General features: G+C 36.4%; 1 protein-coding gene across 1 annotated transcript in view; it reads right to left on the bottom strand.

Annotated features, from left to right (window-relative positions):
• The window catches only part of Kdm3b (lysine demethylase 3B), a gene marked incomplete at its 5' end in the record, with an annotated part of 58590 nt that extends 40795 nt beyond the window's left edge, over positions 1-17795 (bottom strand). Inside the window, 6 exons of the mRNA XM_048811621.1 lie at positions 3893-4492; positions 8479-8553; positions 10782-10906; positions 13226-13331; positions 14417-14530; positions 17511-17795. Of these exons, the coding sequence (XP_048667578.1) occupies positions 3893-4492; positions 8479-8553; positions 10782-10906; positions 13226-13331; positions 14417-14530; positions 17511-17795 (1305 nt within the window). The remainder of the gene's footprint in view (positions 1-3892; positions 4493-8478; positions 8554-10781; positions 10907-13225; positions 13332-14416; positions 14531-17510) is intronic.
• Positions 17796-22655: the final 4860 nt, after the last annotated feature.

Here is a 22655-nt window from a genome sequence, read left to right as displayed (position 1 = left end):
TCAATCAACTTTTCTCTCCTACAATTCTACTTATTTGCTCTTCTGGATTTCACCAGCAATGGAAGGGAAAAAACTTGCCATAAACCACAGAGGGCATTTTAACTCTAGCAAGATGAGCCAGAGATGTCATTCAACCTGCCTCTCCTTTAGTTGTTACCCAATGGGTCAGTTCTAGAAAGGTGTGTAGGCTTTTTAGTATTTACAGTATTTGAAAACAGAGACTCTGTTAGGGAACTGTGGGAAGATTCCTGATGACAGCTTTTACTTTGAAATTTACCTAGTGACCTCTGTAATATCAATCTATCTGAATGACCTTAGAAACTACAGTTAAAGTTTTGATTTATTTAAGCTATTGCAAATATCTTCATCTTATAGAAAGTAACTTCACTTCTATGATAAGCCCACTTATTAAAGAAAAAGTATCTTTATTAATCTGAAACTCCACAAAAGGATCCTTTTGGAAACTGGCCATTTATTGGTTCAAATCTACCTAAAATTTGCAATTAATATTACTCCTAAAGATGCTAAAATAAAGAAAGCTATCCATTGAGATCTTCTGTTATAATTATGATCTAACAAAAGTCCCCAAAGGAAAAATGTACATTACTGAAATATTCACCAAATAAAAACACTTAGCCTAACAAATTGGAAAATAAAATGTTATATAATGCTTCCCATGTTAACTTCTGCATGTGAATGATTATATGTATAAATAAGGGTAGGGGCACTTTCATATACATTATGTACCCATATGCACACACAGAGACACTCTTAGGTAGCTATGAGCCCTTATGTAGTACTCGTTAATTTAATAAAACTCAGATCCTAGCACTTGACTTGAAATGTAGATTAACTAAAATAAAACAAAACAAAAACACCAACCAACTTTCAAGTAGTAGAGAATGATACCTAAACATTCATTTGTAAACATTGGAAATAAAAAATTATTCCATCACTGCTGAATGAATATGGGGTTTTATTTTAAAGGAGAAAAATTTCTGGATCTCACGGTGGTAGTGGTTTTATAACATGGTGAATGTACTAAATGCCAAAGAATCATACATTTTAAAATGACACAATGCTAAATATCCTTAAAGGTGACATAGAAGGAGAAGAACCAGGGACACTTCCTATGGCTTGCTTGCAGTTGACATCTGTTGACAGATTTTAGAGTTAAAAAATTAAAGTTCATTTTTTTTTCTTACTAACTACAAAAGCATTGATTTAAGATGCCCCCCTGCCCCCACCACCCAAAATAAGACTGACACAGCCCTGAGATTTTGCTGTTGTTTCACTAGCAGGATTGGCTCAGAGCATGGACATCTGTATGACTGCAAGAAACCTGCACGAGTAGCTCATGTTTTACTACTAACATTATCCTTTAAAAATAAATACACACATGAATGAAAAATAATTTGGATGGTCTTTCATTTTCTTTTAAATGATCAAATTCCAAATCCTTTCCTTATAAGAAAGCGATGACAAACTGATTTCAACTCCAGCTTTTAGGGCAAGAAAGTCCTGGTAACTATTTCTCTATTTCAGATTAAGAATTGTAACAGAAACATTCATGTCTGTAATTTTAAATCATACTGCAGAAAGAGGCTAAAACATGAGCAAAATGATATTCACAGAAGTTTCTACAACCTATTTGAAAAAAATATTGACTCCACATTTCATCTATCAGCTTTGCTACTCCAAGAACAGTGACATTCACTGGATCTTTTCTTGTAGGTCACAAATTTGGTTTACTTTGTAATTCTCATTTACATTCATACTGCCTTAACACAGAGTTGATTTTAAATGGTGCAGAAATTATGAAGATTTTTTTTTTTTTTTTTTTTTTTTTTTTTTTTTTTTTTNTAAAAATACTCCATTGAGCCAAGTGGGTAACATGCACCTATAGTCCTAGCACTCAGGAGGCGAAGGCAGGAGGATTGTTTGAGCCTACAGGTTCAGGGATAGCCTGGGCAACATAGTAAAAACTCATCTATGATCCTCACCTGGTTCTTTTGGGACTATAGGTCAACTAACTGAGGAAAAAAACAGTGTGAAATTTGCATTTACAGTCCTCTTTTACCTAGGCATTTCATCTCGCTCTCTATTCCTATATATTAGGGGTTAACACATTGTATTTGCTAGAATTAGGAATTAGTCAGATGAAATTTATATACCATGGGTTTTTTGTTTGCTTTGTTTTGTTCTTTGTGGGGCTGGTGATCAAACACAAGGCCTCATGCATGCTAGGCAAGATTTTTTTCTATTAAACCATATCACCCAGTCCTATGTCATGCTTTATCTGTGTTGTTATACCTGAAATTATCCTATTTTGGTGTGTGGGTTCCTTTAAGTAGTGATTTAAAATATTTATAATGCACAGTACTTAGCACACAGTAGTTTCCTATATATTATTTTGCTTTTTTTTTTTTTTGGATGGGGTCTCATTGTTGTCCAGGCTGGCCTCAAATTCCTCGGCTAAAATGATCCTCCTGCCTCAGCCTCATGAGTAGCTGGGCCTATATGCACGTTTCTCCATGGCTGGCTTATGTACTTTAAAAAAATCATTATGCATTTCATCTTTTCACTTCATACTCTAGCTTGAGTTGGCCTATGTGAATCAGTTTGGTGACCAAAATTAGTAAGAAATTCAATTTTTAAATATATATTTTTTTAGTTGTAGACGGACAAAAAAAAACCCCCATAGTTATTTATTTATTTATGGTATCAGGGATTGAACTCAGGGGCACTAGACCACTGAGCCAAATCCCCAGCCCTATTTTGTTTTTTATTAGAGATGGGGTCTCATTGAGTTGCTTAGTGCCCTGCTGAATTGCTGAGGCTGGCTATGAACTTGTGATTCTCCTGCCTCCGCCTCCCAAACCGCTGGGATTACAGGCATGCAACACCATGCCTGGCTTTTAGTTTTTATTTTTATGAGGTGCTGAGGATCAAACCCAGTGCCTCACACGTACCAGGTAAGCGCTCTACCATTGAGCCACAGCCCCTAGTACCAAAAGAATAGATTTTGATACTGTCTTAAATTTGGATTGCAGTGTCAACTTGACATTAACTTACATTTAACAAAAGTTCCATTTTAGCAAAAAAAAAAAAAAAATCCTATCAGATAAAGACTAAAGCAATAACTGTTATGATTAAATCCATCAAGTAAGGCTTATTAAAAGAATGAAATTAGTGAGGGAAAAACTTTTATGGCCATACTAAACGATGGAAAGTAACCTAGACTCAAGGGAAAATATCACAGAAAATGATGAACTGAAAATAGGGTAATGGTAGCTTGGACTCACAGCCTTAATTATAGTGTTCACTATTACCAACACTATAATTCATTAATCTTGCCTCTCAGATTTGGTGGAGGTTCAACTACTTGGTGAACTAAATAGATAATTGAATTAAAAAGATTCCCCATCAGATCTATTTTAAATCTCATTAAATTGGGTTGTATAACCAGTTTTTGATTAGCCTAATTGTTCAGGTGACTTTTTTTTTTTTTGTACTGGGGATTGAACCCAGGGGCACTTAACCACTGAGCCACATTCCCAGTCAATTTTTATTTTGAGAGAAGACCTCACTAAGTTGTTGAGGCTGGCTTTAAACTTGTAATCCTCCTGCCTCCGATTCCTAAACTGATGGGATTACAGGTATGTGCAGCTGAGTCCAGATGTTCAAGTGGCTTTTAAAAACTGATAAAGTTATTAAAATGTACACATTTGCTCAAGGAGAGCAGTAAAGGCCTAGCCACAGAATATAATTTAAGCATATCTCAGAAATATTCCTTCCTTAGGGCATTTGAGATGTCTGTGAAGGTGTTAACAATAAGGAAGGGTGAGAGAGTAAACACAAATCTAGCAAATCTGCCCCTAGAGCAACTCACCTCTCCTGAGGCCTGTGACCGGCTGCCTTTCTGTTTTTCCGGCCCAGTCCCTGCTGCAAGGCCAGTGTCTGAGATCCTCACCGTGGTTGGGGTGGAGCTGGCGGTAGTGACCACAACTGCTGAAGCCACCATGCCCTGGCCAACTTGTTCCAGTGTTTTTCCTGACTCTTTGTTTTCGGCTCCACCCACCTCTGAGGCCAAAGGTGTCTGACCTGTGGCTGTAGAATATGGAGTGAAAGGTACAGGTGTGTCCCCACCTACTGGCTCATCCTGTACCACCAGAGTCCTGCCGTTTTCTTTGGTGTAAGTGGCAAAGCGAATGTTGCGGTTAATTTGGGGAACAAATGTAGATGGTGGCTGCTTGGCTCTCTGATCCAGCCCTGGCTCTCCACTGGCATTACCTCCTTTCCAGGGCCCTCGGCTTGCCTCACCTCCATCGCTCCCATTACTGTCTACTTCACCCCTGTCTCCTTTTAATTTCTTTGATGCAGAGTCACACCCAGAGTCCGAAGCACTTTTCCTCCTCCGGCCATCTTTCCCCTCTATGCTCTCTCTCTTCTTCTTTCCTTTGGAAGATTTTACTGCTTTTAACGTACCCCCCTACAAAACAAAATTCAAAAAAGATTTATTATAAAGGACCTTTCATCCTGTGAAAACCATAATCCATTAGCTCTTTCCCATCTCTAGAAACAGAAAAAGCAGGCAAAGATTGCCAAATTCTGATGCCAGCTCTAAGACTCTTTGTCAAAAAGCTCCAATCTCCCTGTAATCCCATTTATACACACATTCAAGATAACAGTTATCAGAGGTTAACTCTCTTGGCAAATCTTCTCTTACAATAAATAAACTACTTCAAATGGTATTTTATTTTTTGATGGGTTTTATAATTTGTGGAACTTATTTTTACAAAATAAAATGCCAGGCTAGGCTGGAAGCTTATTTGTACACTGAGGAAATAACTTGCTTTATCTCTTGGTTTTGACAGAAACTTGTACTTCAAGTGTTAACATACAAAATTCCTTTTAACCAAAAGTCACTAAAACCAATATTTGATTACCAGTATTTGTAAATCTATGAGCAAAGGAAAAGTGAAGCTGATAGCTCACAGACACTACAAAGATTCAATTGATCTCCAGACCTTATTTCAAAGCATTAAACAGAGGAAAGGGGGAAAAAAGCAGGCTACCACAGGCCAAAAGCCAAATCTCTTCTATCTTCTGGTAATGTCAGACTATCTATCTCAGAAAATTTTACTTGCACCTTATTTGAAAGGCCAGACAAGATATGGATTAAAAGAGAAAATACCCATTCTGAGTAAACTCCTTCCCTGAGAAGGATAAGGAGAATGGGGCATGAGGTACAGCTAACATTCTCTACAGCAATCTTTTTTGTGCATCAAGGACTTATATGAAGAAGGTATTTCAAAAACATGTGCTAAGATGGTTAATAAGCTAGTGAAACATTGTTATCTAGGTATTAATATTTATAAACTTCATTAATTTATTCTTACTGTCCTTTAATACTTTGGGCAGTATTATTTGTAGATCTATTTTCTTTCTTGTAATCATTACTATAGCTTTTCAATGGAAATGTTTTATGAATTTTAAATTTCTTATCTTCTTAGTAATAGTTTCAGTACTTTTCCTTTTTGCTGTCTTCCTATCTAGTGTTTCTCCTTTAATTTCCCCTACAAGTCATTCATATATATAAAACAGCCCCCCATATATTGGGGGGTACTGGGTATTGAACCACTAAGCTACATCCTCATCCCTTTATATTTTTTATTTTGACACAGGGTTTCGCTAAGTTGCCAATACTGGCTTTGAATTTGTGATCCTCCTGCTTCAGCCTCCTAAGCCCCTGGGATTACAAGCTTGTACCACTGTACCTAGCTTCCCCTACAAGTCTTTATTTTATTTACTTATTTTTATGTGGTGCCAAGTATCCAACCCAAGTGCCTCACACATGCTAGACAAGCGCTCTACTACCAAACTACAATCCCAGCCCCCGCCCAAGTCTTAAGGCTCAAGATTTACTTCCATTTCTACCCTACTTCTGAATATTATCTGTATTTCTAAATATATAGTATTAAGTAATATAATAATAAGTAACATACTTCTGGCAATATTACCCAAGTTTTTCAAATCATTCAAAAACTGTTTGCTAAACGTTGTTTTCATTTCATCCTCTTTGAGACAGGCTCTTGCTATGTTGCCCAAATTGGGCTAGAACTCTTAATCCTCCTGCCTCATCCTCCCAAGTAGCTGAGATTACAGGCATGCACTACCATGCCCAGCTTAAATTCATCCATTCTCTTTTAAAACTTTATCTTTTCTTCAACCTGGATTACCATCAGTTTTTTATTTTTACTTTCTTCTTAAATTACAGGGTAAAGTACAGGTGGCTGAGGCAGAGAATTGTTATTTCAAGCCAGCCTCAGCGATTTTAGCAAGGCCCTAAGCAACTCAGTAAGACCCTGTCTCTAAATAAAATATAAAAAAGAGCTGGGGATGTGACTCAATAGTTAAATGCCTCTGGGCTCAATCCCTGGTACCAAATAAATAAATAAAAAGGGTAAACTTGAGGATGGGCATTTTTTGTCCTTTATTTTATTTCTGGTAATGGGACTTGAACCCAGGACACTTTACCTCTGAGTTACATCCCCAGCCCTACTTATGTTTTGATAAGAGTTTCACTAAAATCCTGAAGCTGGTCTCAAACCTGTGATTCTCTTGCCTCAGCCTCTGAAATCTGAGATTATAGGCATGTGCCACTGAGCTTAGCTGAAATCTTTCTTTTCTTTCTTGCTTATTCTCTTATACTCACTGTTAAAGGAGATGAGGCAATCACAGATCTCTAAGAAGGGTTACTGGAAAACCTGGCAAACTGTAATTGAATTTGGCTAGCCAAGAATAAAAGTCAAGTTGGGCACAGTGGCGCATACCTGAGCATGCAGCTCAGGAGGCTGAGGCAGAAGGATTCCAAGTTCAAAGCCAGCCTAAGTAACTTAGTTAGGCCCTAAGCAACTCAGTGAGACCCTGTCTCTAAATAAAACACGAAAAAGGACAGAGGATGTGGCTCAGTGGTTAAGTGCCCCTGGGTTCAATCCCTGATACTGGGGAAAAAACAAACAAAAGAATATGTCACATCATGGCAAAGCCAAAAAGGAAAAATCAAAATTTACTGCTAACAACCACACTTCCACTTCTAACTCATGCAGTCAACTTGAAGAACCTGGCTCACAGCAACCATTCCCAAAATAACTTATAATGAACTACTCACATGCAAGAAAGTAACCTAGGACACTGAGTATAGTACTTTTCAGTTATACTGGGCTAGCTGTATACTATTTGGCATACAATAGGTGCTTAATGAATGAGTGAAATAATGGACTAAAAATAGAGCCCAATGCAACATCAAAGTAACAGGTTTTTCAGCCATGTAAACATAGTCAAGGGACTTAACCTATTCCCGATTAATATAATACATAAATAAAAAGCTATTAAATTTAATACTGATTCTTCCTTTCTTAGTCTGATCTTTTTCTTTTTAAATCAAGTCAAGAATAACTAGATAAAAAAGATGATGAAGGACTATATACTCAGCAAGAAAGCAATATTTATAGAGGTGATAAGATACTATGAGGCATGTGTGGACAGTTGATTTACTGAAGGATACTCACACAGGATTCCTTATTGGTTCAGGTAGAGATTTATAATGCGCTTATTTATTTATTTTTGGCTATAATAATTCTAAATGAACCAAGTGTTGGCTTAGTCTATAATTATAGAATAATCCACTGTGTGCTAAGCACTGAACTAGGCACCTGTTCATTTGATTCTACTTGGGAATATATGAGCATGTATGAGGTCCTGAGTTCAATCTCCAGTACAATAACTCACACAAAAAATTTTTTTTTACTATGTATATCTATTAACTTAGCAATTGCAAACCAAGGAATTAATTCCAATAAATAACAAATGTGAAAGGATGTTCAAGTATGTTCATTGTGTTGTCATTTGTATTAGTGAAAATACTGGCAATGATTTAAATGTCCTCCAATTTTAGATTAAATTAGTTATGATATATTCATCTTTTGGAATAGCATACATCTATTGTGGCACATGCCTCTAATTCCAGCAAGTTGAGAGACTAAGGCAGAAGAATGCTAAGTTCAAGGCCAGCCTCAGCAACTTAGCGAGATCCTGTCTCAAGATAAAAAGTAAAAAAGACTCTGTTGGAGCTCAGTGCCACCTAATAGGAAAAAAGAGGATGTAGCTTTTCTTTCATATCTAGTTACTGGTAAGGTCATGATTATTACTACCATTTATTGCAGTTTTAACTACTACCTCTTTCAAATATACTTAAGAAAATATAAAAGAAAGTTAGGACTTAAGACTTTATAACAACTATAGAACAAGTCAAATTGAAAGGGTTTACTCAAACTAGGTCTCTTTCTTGACACCATCCACCCTTACCAAGACAGTCCATCTGAACAACCCAAGCAGCACCCATGTAAAAGGAAACTACATAACAAGAAAATGCAAGCTCATGAGTCTTCTCAGAGACTCAGTTGTTTACTGTACCTCATTTTGAGGCGTTGTGTTATCCATCAGCATCACATGGATGAGTCTGGGATCTACTGACTTGATCTCACCACTCTATGGTAGCAGCAGGATAGCAGAACATATGGGAAAAGGGTGGGGGAGAGAGATTATTTAATGCCTTATTCACCAAGACTTAACATTTTCCTAATCTATGTAAGTATCTCTTTATTGCTTCTATTCCCTTATTAGAAGAAAGCTCCATGAGAGAAGGGATATTTACTGTCTCAATCACTGCTATAGTAAGGATATCTGAAACACGGTGTGGAATATGGTGAGCATTAATATATTTGTTAAGTTCATGAATAAAAGGAACAATTGAGTTTAATGCTCAAGTATGTCTTTTAGGGATTTTAATTTGAAATATTCCATATCAAAAACATTCCTATTCAGTGTATTATGAAATCAAAAATCTTCAGAACCAACAATCATTACAAAAATCATTATATAGGGCTGGGGATGTAGCTCAGTGATAGAGCATATTTGAGACCCTGGGATTAATTCCCAGTACCACCAACAAAACAAAACAAAACAAAAAACCCCAAACCCACAAAAACCAAAACAATAAAAAACACCCAAAACAAACAAACCTACTTTACTACTAAAGAATACAAACTTTAGGAGAGGGAGTACTTTGACATAAAACATCAAATTTACTGTGTAGGGCTGGGGATATAGCTCAGTTATAGAACACTTGCCTCGCATGTATGAGGTCCTGAGTTCAATTCCCAGTACAACAACACACACACAAAATTTTTTTTTACTATGTATATCTTTTAACTTAGCAATTACAAACCAAGGAATTTATTCCAATAAATCATAAATGTGAAAGGATGTTCAAGTATGTTCACTGTGTCATCATTTGTATTAGTGAAAATACTGGCAAAGATTTAAATGTCCTTCAATTTTAGATTAAACTAGCTATGATATATTCATTTTTTGGAATAGCACACATCTATTTTAAAGGAATAAGTCAGCTGGGCACAGTGGCACATGTCTCTAATTCCAGCAAATTGAGAGACTAAGGCAGAAGAATTCCAAGTTCAAGGCCAGCCTCAGCAACTTAGCGAGATCATGTCTCAAGATAAAAATTTAAAAAGGCCCAGAATGTAGCTCAGTGAAAAGAACTGCTGGGGTATTGTCAATCCCCAGTACCATAAAGGGAAAAAAAAAAAAAAAAATTCACATCTCTATATTCACAAATAAAGATTAAAAATGCTTGTTATAAACCAAGTATAGTGGCACATATTTGTAATCCCAACAACTCAGGAGACTGAGGCAGGAGGACTGCAAGTTTGAGGCCAACCTTGGCAATTTAGCAAGACACTATCTCAAAGTAACAAAAAAAAAACAACAACAACAAAAAAGAAAAACGCTGGAGATGTAGCTCAGCGGTAAAGTGCCCCTGGGTTCAGTCCCCAGTATCAGGAAAAAAAAAAAAAAAATGGAGGTTATATACAATTAAGTAAATAAGATACACTATATAACCTACAGAAATACATATATAGAAAATATTTGGAAGAATATGGAATATAGCTTAATGGGAGAGCACTTGTCTAGCATGTGTGAGGCACTGGGTACCATCCTCAGCACCACATAAAAATAAATACTAAAAATAAATAAACAAAAAATAAAAAGAATATGGAATATATACCAAACTGTTAATGGTGGTTGCCACTGAGTGACATTTACGTAGGGGAAAGGTTGGCTTTCATTATCTAGTTTATGTATGTATGTTTTTTGAAATTTTTAAATGAAGATTTATTTAACTTTTAAAAAAATTAAAGAAAGAAATAAATAACAACTACAACCAAAAAAATAAATTAAAAAAAAAAGAAACACTCATCTACTGTTTCTCCTAAATAATTCTCCAGGTATCTCTTAGGTGTTAGGTTCTTCTCTGTTCATTAAAAGCAATTTTTTTCAGCATCTAGGATATAGTGGCAAAAGTAATACAGAAGCCAATGCTAACTAATTGGTCTTTAATACAAACTGTTATGAATATGATAAATATTATCACCTTACAACTGCATATTGTTTTACAGATTTCAAAGCACTTTTAAATATATTATTTCAGTCTTCAAAACAGTATTGTGAAGTAAGTGGGGTTTTACACAATTACTTCTAACTTAAAGATGAGAACAGTGGGATGATAAAGTTGCACACCCCTTCTAAGGGTTATACAATCATTAAATGATAAGAGCCAGGGATAAAGTATTCACATTCTTTACACCATGCTCTGTAAGGGGACTGATAGAATTTAGATGGAATTAACACAGCCTCACCTCAGTTATAGACACATCCATAAGACGGGTGATGGAGTCCTGATGGCTTACGACACCACAGATCCACCCTTCTTCCCCCTCTGGCTGGTACACTTTGACCCTGTGACCTTGAACACTGTAGGGACCTAAAAAAGAGATCAGTCAAAACTGTATTTTTGGCTAAGTTATGTTTCATAACTGTTTCTGAAAGCAAAAGGAAAATTACATGATGGAAATACTTGGCACTTTCAAATATCTGCCCCTTGACAGAGCTAACAAAGTAGCAATTCTAGATTTACCACACTCAGCATTGAGTCTTTTTGAGATGTTGGGATAGAACCCTTGTCCTCATACATCCCAGGGAAGCACTCTGATATTGAGCAACATCCCTAGCCCCTATATTCAACAATTTAATAATTGTAATATTCAAAGGGAAAGAAACTTACAAATTAAACAACAACAACAAGTAATATGGAAATTTACTCATATACCTGACATGTGTATGAAAAAAGTAGGAGACCACTAAGTTGAATGTACTCTTTTTCTTTTTTATTTGTGCTGCAGAGGATCAAACCCAGAGCCTTGTACATGTCTGCCACTAAGCTAAACCCCCAGTCCCATTGGATGTGCTATTAGGATAAACCACCACAGGAATGATACATAATCATTAACATTCTGCTATCTGACTTTCAATAACAGCTGAGAGTTCAATTTATGAGGTTTCTAGCCTCTGCACTAATAATAGTCTGAACAAATATAGCACCTGTCTTCCTAGGAACACAGAGTTTCAAAAATATTACTTTATCAGCAGGTAATGTTACCCTGCAATTTCAGCTGGTCTTTCCAAGGACAGTTTCTCTCTCCCACATATCATTGTACATTTGAGACTATATAGCTAAAGCATTACTAATTTTAGATTATTTTCTTAGAGCTATAATTAAGTTTCCTTAATTTCTCTGTATATACTCACATATCACCACCTCTCATTTTGTCCACTCAATTTTCTTCTGTTACTAATTTTTCCTCACATTCTTTCTTCCTCTATATCATTCCTTGTTTATTAAACATCATTTTATCCTGATATCTTTTTTTCTCCATTAGGTCAGTATTCTTAACTTCACCTGTTTAGATTTATTTGACAAAAATAGAACCAAGGACACTACTTCACTAAAAATAATGATTATCATAAGGCCCAGAAATGAAGGTGAGTGAATGCATGACATGAAAGGAAGGATAAATGAAGTAGTTTACTCTTCGTATAGACTCTTGAGGCAAAACCGGTATCTGAGCTTGAAAACTAATAATTCTTCTTTCTGTTTTTGTTTGTTTGTTACTAAGGATCAAACCCAGGGGCTATGGCATGTTGGGCAAAAGCACTCTACCACTGAGCTACACCCTATGTTCATTTATTTATACTTAAAGCATACTATTCATGTGAATAAGTCTGTGGATGCATTGTTTTATGAACATACTTTGCACTCTAAGTTATATGTTGGTGTTAAGAGTCTTTAGCTTTTTCTTTTTGGTAATGAGGATTGAACGCAGGAGTGCTTCATTTCTGAGCTACATCCCCAGACCTTTCTATTTTTTATTTTGCGACAGAATCTCACTAGGTTACTGAGGGTTTCACTAAATTGCTGAGATAGGCCTGGAACTTGCAATCCTGCCTCAGCTGTCCAAGTTGCCCAAATTAGTGGTGTAAGCCACTACACCCAGCTAGTCCTAGATTTTTTAGAAACCTGCAGATAGTAAATTCAAAAAAAGCAGAGTCAGCTCTAGGCACAATGGCACATGTGTGTAATTTCAGCAACTCAGGAGGCTGAGTCAGGAGGATTGCAAGGCCCTAAACAACTGAGTGAGTCTGTCTCAAAATAAAAAATAATTAAAAAAAAGGGCTAGGGATGTGGCTCAGTGGTTAAGCGCCCTTGGGTGTATTAAAAAAAAAAAAATAGGTAAAGATTTTCTAGCTACTGGCTAGATCATTAGTGCCTTAACATTGTTTCTAGTGCATGTTTTTTAATAAATATTTCTAGTGTCCTTAATAAATATTTTTAAAATGGGGAAAAAAAACTAAGCTTACAACAAAACTATGGTTTATGAAAAGTACAATGAAGAGAAAACAATGGGGGGCTGGAGTTGTAGCTTAGCAGTGGAGCGCTTGCCTCGTACATGCAGGGCACTGGGTTTGATTTCCAGCACCACAAAAAATAAAATAAAATAAAGGTCCATCAACAACTAAAAAAAATATTAAAAAAAAAAAAGAGAGAGAGAGAAAACAATGGTCTTGGAGAGATCCTATTTTTCTAGTTTATTTGGAGATTTAGCTAATCAGAGATACTTTTGTCTCTACTCACAAAAAGAGGATGAGGACAAATGTTTAAAGCTACATGATGTCCCATTATATCATTCAAAACTGACAATTCACCTGATTCAGAGTTCAGGGACAGAAGACTACCTGTTCTTACCTCGGCTGAATATCTCTTGTAGCTTTTGGTCACTGATCAAAGCATTAACTGTTTCTCTCAGAGCAGTATGTTCTAAAAGAATCTGGTTTTGGCTATCTGTTCCCATCTGGTAAAGATAAAACAACTGAATGTTAAAATAAATAGCAATAACATCTAATTAAATGAGAAAAATCACATACCAAGGAGTTCTATATCAACACTTGCTAAAAATGCCTTAAGAATTCTAGTCTCACGAGAATCTCTGCAAGAATTAAAAATGCTAGTATAAATGAGGCTTAGAAAATATTACATATTATATCTTTCCACATGCAGAACATGATATTTCCTGAGCCTAAATTTATATATGTTTCTGTATACGACATCATACTCAAGGTTCAGAGAAATCATAGAGAAAAGAAATATATTTAAGTCAGGGTTTCACATACTTATTTGACCACAAAACATTTTACTCCATATAAACCTTTTTGCTTATTTTGGTGTTTATTCAACATTTCCTGAATGCCATTCTCATATAAACTCTGGGATTATAAAGATGAATAAAGCAAGACTGTTGAGAGTGAGGTCTCATGAGGACTATATAACAAAAAGAAATATACATTAATATACATAAAACAGTTTAGGAAACACTGTTCTTGGCTTTCTTGATAAGAATAAAACTCTTAGAAGTCTCTCAGATTTTAACCTTCAGATAGTAACCCTTACAAGTGAGAATTAAACAGTACTTTGTTAAATTCTGAAACCCAAACTCAGAAGCTAGTTTGTTTCAACTATTTAACTTATCCCATTTTTTTTTTTTTTAAACTAAAGATATACCAAAAGCTCTTCAAAACTTCACACTGCATGGAACCAGTCCACATTCCTCCCCACTTCCATGCCACTAAGGTATGCATAGGGCCCCTAGGACTCATACTACAGAAGCAACCAACTCAATGAAGCCACCTCTTCTGAAGGGACCCTCAGAATTGTGGTCTTAAGTCTTCAATGGCTTTAGTGTGGAGCAGGGTTATACAGAAAAGGAAAGAAGCCTCAGTACTTTGCAAGGAAGCAGAGAAACTTTAAAAGGCACAGGGGAATTTATTGAAGGAAATCAAAGAAACACTAAGAAAAAGGGAAACACCAGTATTTGTATCAACAAAGAAATTAGCAAGGAGAAAAATAATAGGCTCAAGACCAGAGTTAAGTGTAAAGTACCTGGAACAGATGCAACCCATTAGCATCTGACAGGAAACGAAGTTCTCGATCCAGAAGGTATTCAACTGGCACCACAGAACCCAAACCCAGTTTATCTACTAGGGGAGTGAAAGTCTGTGAAGCATAATGACAGAAACTGATTAGAACTTGGAAATGAAAACCAATAACAATTCAATAAATCCCTACTTCAGAAAAAGTATTCATTATTATATTATTTTTATATTTTCACACTAGTAAATACAGATAAACTAAAGTTTAAGTCCTTGGAAACATTTCTAGCCTAGCATCTGTCTCTAGGAAGCAAACTAACGTAGAAAACTTTGCTCAATACTCTTCTATTATGATCATTATTATCCAAAGTACATGTATGAAGACACAAATTGGTGTGGATATACTTTGTGTACAACCAGAGATATGAAAAATTGCGCTCTATATGTGTAATAAGAATTGTAATGCATTCCACTGCCATATAAAAATAAAAATTTAAAAAATACTTTTATTTATGGCTAAAAAGGACAATTGAGATTAAAAATTCCTCATTTTCCTTAGGGATCTGACTAATCTTATCAGCCTTCAAGAGGACTAAATTTCAGTAAATGCCCAGAATACCAGGGCTGGGGTTGTAGCTCAGTGGTAGAGCACTTGCCTCACATACATACATGCATGAGGCACTGGGTTTAATCCTCGGCACCACATAAAAATAAATAAAATAAAGATATTGTGTCCAACTACAACTAAAAAAATAAATATTAAAATACAAAATAGTGCTGGGGATGTAGCTCAGTGGTTGAGTGCCCCTTAGTTCAATCCCCAGTACCAAAAAACAAAAACAAAACAGGTATTTTCACCATACCTGAAAAGGCCAGGTATGGTGGCACATGCCTATAATCCCAGTGATTTAGGAGGCTGAGGCAGGAAGGCTGCAAGTTTAAGAGTAGCCTCTCAACTTAGTGAGACCCTGTGTCAAAATTAAAAAAAAAAAAAAAAGGCCTGGGGATGTAGCTCAGTGGCTAAGTGCTCCTGAGTTCAATCCCTGGTACCAAAAAATAAATAATGAAAAGAGCTGGGGACATAGCTCAGTAGTAGAGTGCTTGCCTAGTATGTGTGAAGCTCTGGGTTCAAACCCCAACACGGCAAAACAAAAACAAAACAGTCAATGTGCAGTACTGCAAAAATAACAACAAATGAAAAAGTGCTGGCAAGGATATGGGGAAATGCATACATTCTTAGTGGGACTGCAAACTTCCAACTAGTACAACCACTTTGTAAAGCAGTATGGAGACTCCTCAAAAGACTAGGAATGGACCCATCATATAACCCACTCTATTCCACTCCTTGGTATTTATCCAAAAGAACTAAAATCAGCATACTATAGCAATACAGGCATATTAATGTTTATATCAACACAATTCACAATAGCCAAGTTATGGAACCAGCGGGGTGTCCATCAACAGATGAATAGATAAAGAAAATGTGGTATATGTACATAATAGAATTTTACTCAGCCATAAAGAAATAAGCCAGACTCAGAAAGCCATGGGCCAAAATATTTTCTCTCATATGAGAATGCTAGTGCAAAATAAGGGAAGAAAAGGTGGAGGGTGGGGGGAACTCCATGAAAACAGAAGGAAGATCAATGGAATAGAAGGAGGTTGAGAGGAAAGGAAGAGGGACAGGAAAAAGGAGGAAATGAGGAATGAAATTGGCCAAATTATGCTATGTACATATATAAATACTCCATGTGAATTCTCCCTTTATGAGTACCTATTAAGCACCAACTTAAAAACACAATAATCCAGGCAAAGTGGCAAAAAATGAAACTCAGCAACTCAGCAAGTCCCTAAGCAACTTAGTGAAACCCTGTCTGAAAATAAAATATAAAAAAGGGCTGGGGATGTGACTCAGTGATAAAGTACCTCTGGGTTCAATCCCCAGTACCAAAGAAACAAAAACAGGTATGAGGGTACACGTCTGTAATCCCAGTGACAGGAGGATAACAAATTCCAGGCCAGCCTCAGCAACTTAGCAAAACCCTGTCTCAAAATAAAAAATAAAAAGGGCTGGGGATGTAGCTTAGTGGTTAGGTGCCCTGGGTTCAATCCCCAGTATTAAAACAAAAACAAACAAACAAACAAAAAAAAAAAAACCAACAAAATAAACCAATAAGTAAATAGAAGGAAGACCAATAGAAAAAGGAAGGGGGAATGAGGGGAAGGAGAAGAGAGGGAAAAGGGAAGTACCAAGGACTGAAATAAAGATAATTATATTCCATGTATGTATGATCATGTCAAAATAAATCCCAATATTATGTATAACTATAATGCACTAATAAAAACATAAAAAAGAAAAAGCTAGGGATGTGTTCAGTGGTACAACATTTGCCTAGCATGTGCTAGGCCCTGGGTTTAATACCCAGCACCCCCTGACACATACAAAAGAAAAAGACAATTTAGTAAGGAATAATATGCATAATCAATAGGTCAAATAATATTTGCTTTGAATATTATTTATTTAATTTGATTAGCCACAGGAGAATTAGGATTTTTTAAAAATTGCCATTTATCTAACAGGATAGATAAAAACAAATGGATACTCTCAGAATTTTATAATACTATTTCATTTCATTTCAAAAAACAAAACTTAATTACAAAACACTTTTGAGGATTACACTATTTCAAATCTTGCTATGAGAAAAGACTAAAAGTGAAAAAATTATTTAGAGATAAACAGTATCAAATATTGTCAGAGTGTTTTGGAGAACACAGAAGAGAAAAGCTCTCTCTTAATTTTTACTTTCATAACTTTAAGGTAGGGTTTTGTGAATTCTAAAGAGTTCCACTACTGGGCAAACACTATAGTTATGTTAGGAAAGCTCAAATATGTTCCTACCCAATAGGGGCCACTCAGGGACCAAGGGTATATACAGCTCAGTGAAATCACTTGCCTAACAAGTACCCTGGCAGACCTGAGGTAGTAGGTGGCAGGATTTGGGGGCTACAGGTATGGCTCATTAGTAGAGATCTTGGCTAGCATGAGTTAGACTCTGGAATTAAGCCCTAGGACCAAATAAAAAATAATAATAAAAACTACTCACCAGGGCTGGCCACTGTGCAATTGAGACTCGAGTGCCCTGCAAAAGGACTGGGTCATTCCGGGGTGCCCATACAAGTGACCCTTCCAGCAAAAGCACAATAACTTCTTCAGCATGAACTTTAACCCAGGAGTGTTGCTTCCAGTTACAGCCATCAAATTCTACAAAGATCTGCAAGAAAAAATAAAAAGTAGCTTGGAAGATACATTTGATGAAATCCCATACTGTAACACATAAACAAAACAACTTTGAACAAGTGACTGGGAAAAATAACTTTTTAAAGTTATTTTAAAGGGCACCAATAAAAATTATGTTACAGCAGGGTGTGGTGGTGCACGCCTGTAATCCTAGCAGCTTGGGAGGCTGAAGCAGGAAAATCGCAGGTTCAAAGCCAGCCTTAGCAAAAGGAACTTGGTGAGACCCTGTCTCTAAATATAATACAAAAAGGGATGGGGATGTTGCTCAGTGGTCAGGTGTTCCTGAGTTCAATTTCCAGCACAAAAATAAATAAATAAATAAATGTGATATAATAAAATTTAAATCCATTAAAATGGTTATGAAAATATTGTGTACTTCCCCATAATAAAAAATGGAATTTATTTTACTCTATTCATAATAGCTTTTTGTGTGTGTATATGGTGCTGGGGATTGAACCCAGGGCCTTGTGCATGTGAGGCAAGCACTCTACCAACTGAGCTGTATCCTCAGCCCTCATAATAGCTTTTGTGGTATGTTCTCATGCAACTAACATAAAAATTATAAAGTTATGAGAAATTCATGATATTTATAATACTTGAAAATGTAGAATGATAGCTCAGTAGCCTAGCTTTTAATCAATTTCTTCAGATACCTTGTAAATTGAAGTATATTAATGAAAAGATCAAAAGTTAAATTCATTATATAAAATAGTAATTTTATTATTTATTGTATGCCAAGTAAGTTTCCTATCTACTTAAAAAAAAAATAATGGGGAAGCACGACTCAGGGGAAGGCTGATTTTTACAGAGAAAGAGAACATTGAACTGGACATAAACATGCTCACTCGTATATACACATATATATTCTAGGGGAATAAGGCATAGTACCTACCTTCAAATAGCTAACAGTCAATTGGAAAGAGAGAAATATTCAAACTTATATTTACGTGCACATTCAGATTCAGACACTCAGAAAGGTAGCAGAAGTATATTATATAAAGCTTAGGGCTTATGCACAGGAGACATGGATGAGTCTTAGTGCCATGCTTTACTAACTGCAAAACTTGGGCAACTTACTATTCCCTCATCATATCTTGGCTCAGTTTTCCTCACTTGTGATAAGACACTGTCTTACTTACCTAATAGACTGTTGTGAAAATTAAATAAAACAGATTCAAATGCACTTTAGTCAACTATAAAGCTCTTTTGGGGCAATAATATGACATAAGATAAATAAAGTATGGTGGGCTTCAGAGGTAAAGAAATCATTTCAGGTATGCAGAGGGACTGGAAGGGGCTGAGGCCAACCAAAGCCTTGGTAAAGTTATAGGATAGCCAGGAACTACATAGCACTGTGGTGGGGAAATAAAATTTAAAAGATTAGGAGTTGATATGGAAAATACCTGAATACTGAGATGAAAACTGAGGCCATGGGCTAGGGCACAATCACACATGCCTGTAATCTCTGCTACTCAGGAGGCAGGAGAATCACAAATTCAAGGTTAGCCTGGGAAATTTAGCCAGACTGTCTCAAAAAAGGGAAGGTGCTGGACTTGGTGACACAGGCCTATAATCTCAGGGGCTCAGGAGGCTGAGGAAGGAGGATTACAAGTTTAAAGCCAGCCTCAGCAATTTAGCTAGATCTTGTCAAAATAAAAAATAAAAAAATAAATAAGGGCTGGGAATGCAGCTATGTAGTTACGCGCCCCTGGGTACAATCCCCAGTACCAAAAAAAAAAAAAAGGGATGTAGTTCTGTGGTAGAGCACCCCCGGACTCAATCCCCAGTACTGCAAAACAAACCAAACAACACAAACTAAAAACTGGGACTACAGTTAGATACAATGACACAAGCCTGTGGCCCCAGATATGAAAGAGTCTGAAGCAGAAAAATTGTTTGAGCCCAAGAGCTTGGCAACATAGCAAGATCCCATCTCTTTAAAAACAAAAACAATTCAGTGTAATAAAACTATGCTATGTACACATATGAATATATCACAATAAATTTCAGCTTTATATCTATAATGCACTAATTAAAAAAAACTATAAATAAATAGAAGAAAGACAAGTAGTATAGAGGAAAGGGAACAAGGGGAGTGAGGAAGAAAGAGTAAAGGAGGTACTGGGGACTGAATGGAGCAAATTATATTCCATACTTGTATTAATCATGTCAAAATAAACCCCAATATTATTTATAACTATAATGCACAAATAAAAAATATTTTTTAAAAAAAAATTGTGAGTGTGGAAGCCAACACAACTGCAATTAAAAGGTTAAGCAGGGGCTGGGGATGTGGCTCAAGCAGTAGCGCGCTCGCCTGGCATGCGTGTGGCCCGGGTTCGATCCTCAGCACCACATACAAAGATGTTGTGTCCGCCAAATAAATAAATAATCAAATTAAAAAAAAAAAAAAAAGGTTAAGCATTTGTGGGCTGGGTGGGGCAGGGCAGAGCAGGTGTTCTTATGTGATCTAGAGTGGGGATAGACAAAGATGGAAGTGACTCAGGTTTGTAAGAATCCATGAGCCTTATTACAAAGCTTGGTGGCTGGCCTACATAGAAGGGAGAATTTAAAAATGACGTGGTGGCACACACCTGTAATCCCAGTGGCTGGGGAGGCTGAGACAGGAGGATTAGAAGTTCTAGACCAGCCTCAGAAATTCAGCAAGGCCCTAAGCAATTTAGTGAGACCCTGTCTCAAAAAATAAGAGGTCTAAGGATGTAGATTAGTGGTAAAGTGCCCCTGGGTTTAACCCCCACTGCAAAAAATTAATTAATTAATTAATTTTAAAATTAAATGAAATTAAAAAAAAATAAAAATGACTTGGATTTTTGAACCAGAGACTAGATGAAGACAAACTGATGGCAGGAGGTAGCAACTGCTGGAAACTAACAAACTAACAAACTAACATAAAAAGAAAAGAACTTGAAAAGCCACGCAAAGGAGCATAGACTATTCAGTGCCTAGGCTGGATCTAACCTTGAGGGACGATATTTTTCAGGCATCACTCAGAAAACCAGAGGTTGAGGCTCTATAGTAACTGACAGGTAGGTGTCATTCTGGAGTTCTAATCTATCAACCACTTTAAAACTCAACATAGAATCCACGTAAGGTGGCAGGTACCTATAATCCCAGCCCCTCCGAGGATGGAAGAGGCAGGAGGAATGCAAATAAAAGTCCAGCCTTGGGACCTTGGAGACACCCTGTCTCAAAAAATAAACTGGGAACAGCGGCACATAACTATAATCCAAGGGCTCAGTGGTTAAGAACTCCTGGGTTCAATTCCTAGTACCATTTTTTTTTTAAATCAATATAGGAGTCATAAAATTCCAGCCAGGTATGGTGGTGCACATCTATAATCCCAGCAACTCAGGCAGCTTAGGTAGGAGGCTAGCAAGTTCAAAGTCAGCCTCAGCAACTCAGCAAGACCCTTCTCAAAAACAAAAACAAAACCAAAAACAAACAAACAAACAAAAAAACCCCACATAGAACTTAAACACGGAATTCTATCATGACAGATGAAAACATCAGGAAATGATTCACTTAATTTGAAGGCAATTATCTCAAACTGCCTGGACAAAGGATGTGGAATAAGAGTTTATTAAAAACTGACAATAACCATGTACTATACATTATGGGATCAAGCAATTGCTCTAGGATAATGATAAGAATCTGTTTTGTGAACAATGTGGACCATGGATACTTGTAAACATGTAAGTAAGACTGATTTCTGGCTCTCTAGTATTATACTTTTCTTCTCAGAGAAATAAAAGGAGTTGGAAAACAGAAGGTAAAGAAACATTTTAAATTAAAGCAAATAGAACACAGTTTGACTCTCAAAATGGTAGAAGGTTAGGATACAGGACAAGTAGAAAGGATATAAAATAATGTTCAGCCAGAGATGACCAGGGAGATGGATAATAGAATACGACAAACACAGTTTGAGATGATTTTTACAAGTCTGAATAAAAGTAGCAAATAGTACTATACATACGATAGAACCCAAGGATTAGAGATGAAGTATTTCATGAGTTAAGGTGAGTTAGTATTAAAACTCGTGCTTTCAAATTTCCCTTTAAGGTCTGTATGTGATTTATATTAATTTTATCAACACTGAAATAAAGCTGTGCCTATACTCCTATCCCCCTATGCTTGGGATGGAACCCAAAGCCTCAAGCATGCTAGGCAAGTACTCTACAACTGAGCCCCATCCCAGCCTTTTTTTTTTTTTTTTTAATCAAATAAATTACCTTTATTTTTGATAAAATCTGGAATTAGTAATCTGAGCAATATAGGACTTCATGTTTGTCATGTAGCCATGAGTTTGGATTCTGGCTTTCCACAAGGTCATTCTTACTACCGTTAGTAAGATTATTCATTTATTCACTCAATCAATAAAAACAGAATGCCCCTTACATGTGTGCACTTGCCAAGCCTAAGAATATCAAGGCAAATAAGGTAGCATATGCCAAGAAGGACTCACCCCAAATGAGTTAAGAGAGGTACAGAAATTCTTAGAAAGCTATGTAATAAAAAGCAGTAATAAAGATCTAAACTGCCATTAGGCTAGACTGACATCTGTCTTGGGCAACTCAAACAGTTTCACAGAAGATGTAGGAGTATGATAGCAAGTCTTAAAGGACAAGCTGTATTCTTCTAGCAGAGAAGGAGGGAAAAATTTTCCAGCACAGACAAAGGCAGAGAAACATAAAAGATAGTGTGTTCTGGGAGAAAGGGAAGGTGGCTAGTAAGTAAGCTGTAAAAGGGCTCTGTAGTACATTAATGGATAACAAACTGAAATTTGTTGGCCCTCTCAGAAAGCTGAGGCAGGAGGATCACAAATTCGAGGCCAGTCTGGGCAACTCAGTAAGACCCTATCTTGAAATACAAAATAACAAGGGCTGGGGATGTAGCTCAGTGGTCGATCATCCCAGGTTCAATCCACAGTATG

The sequence above is a fragment of the Marmota marmota genome, unplaced genomic scaffold (genome assembly GCF_001458135.2).
Source record: "Marmota marmota marmota unplaced genomic scaffold, marMar, whole genome shotgun sequence".
NCBI lineage: Eukaryota > Metazoa > Chordata > Mammalia > Rodentia > Sciuridae > Marmota > Marmota marmota.
Note: the sequence above shows the minus strand (reverse complement) of the source record. Positions and strands in the feature narration are given on the sequence as shown.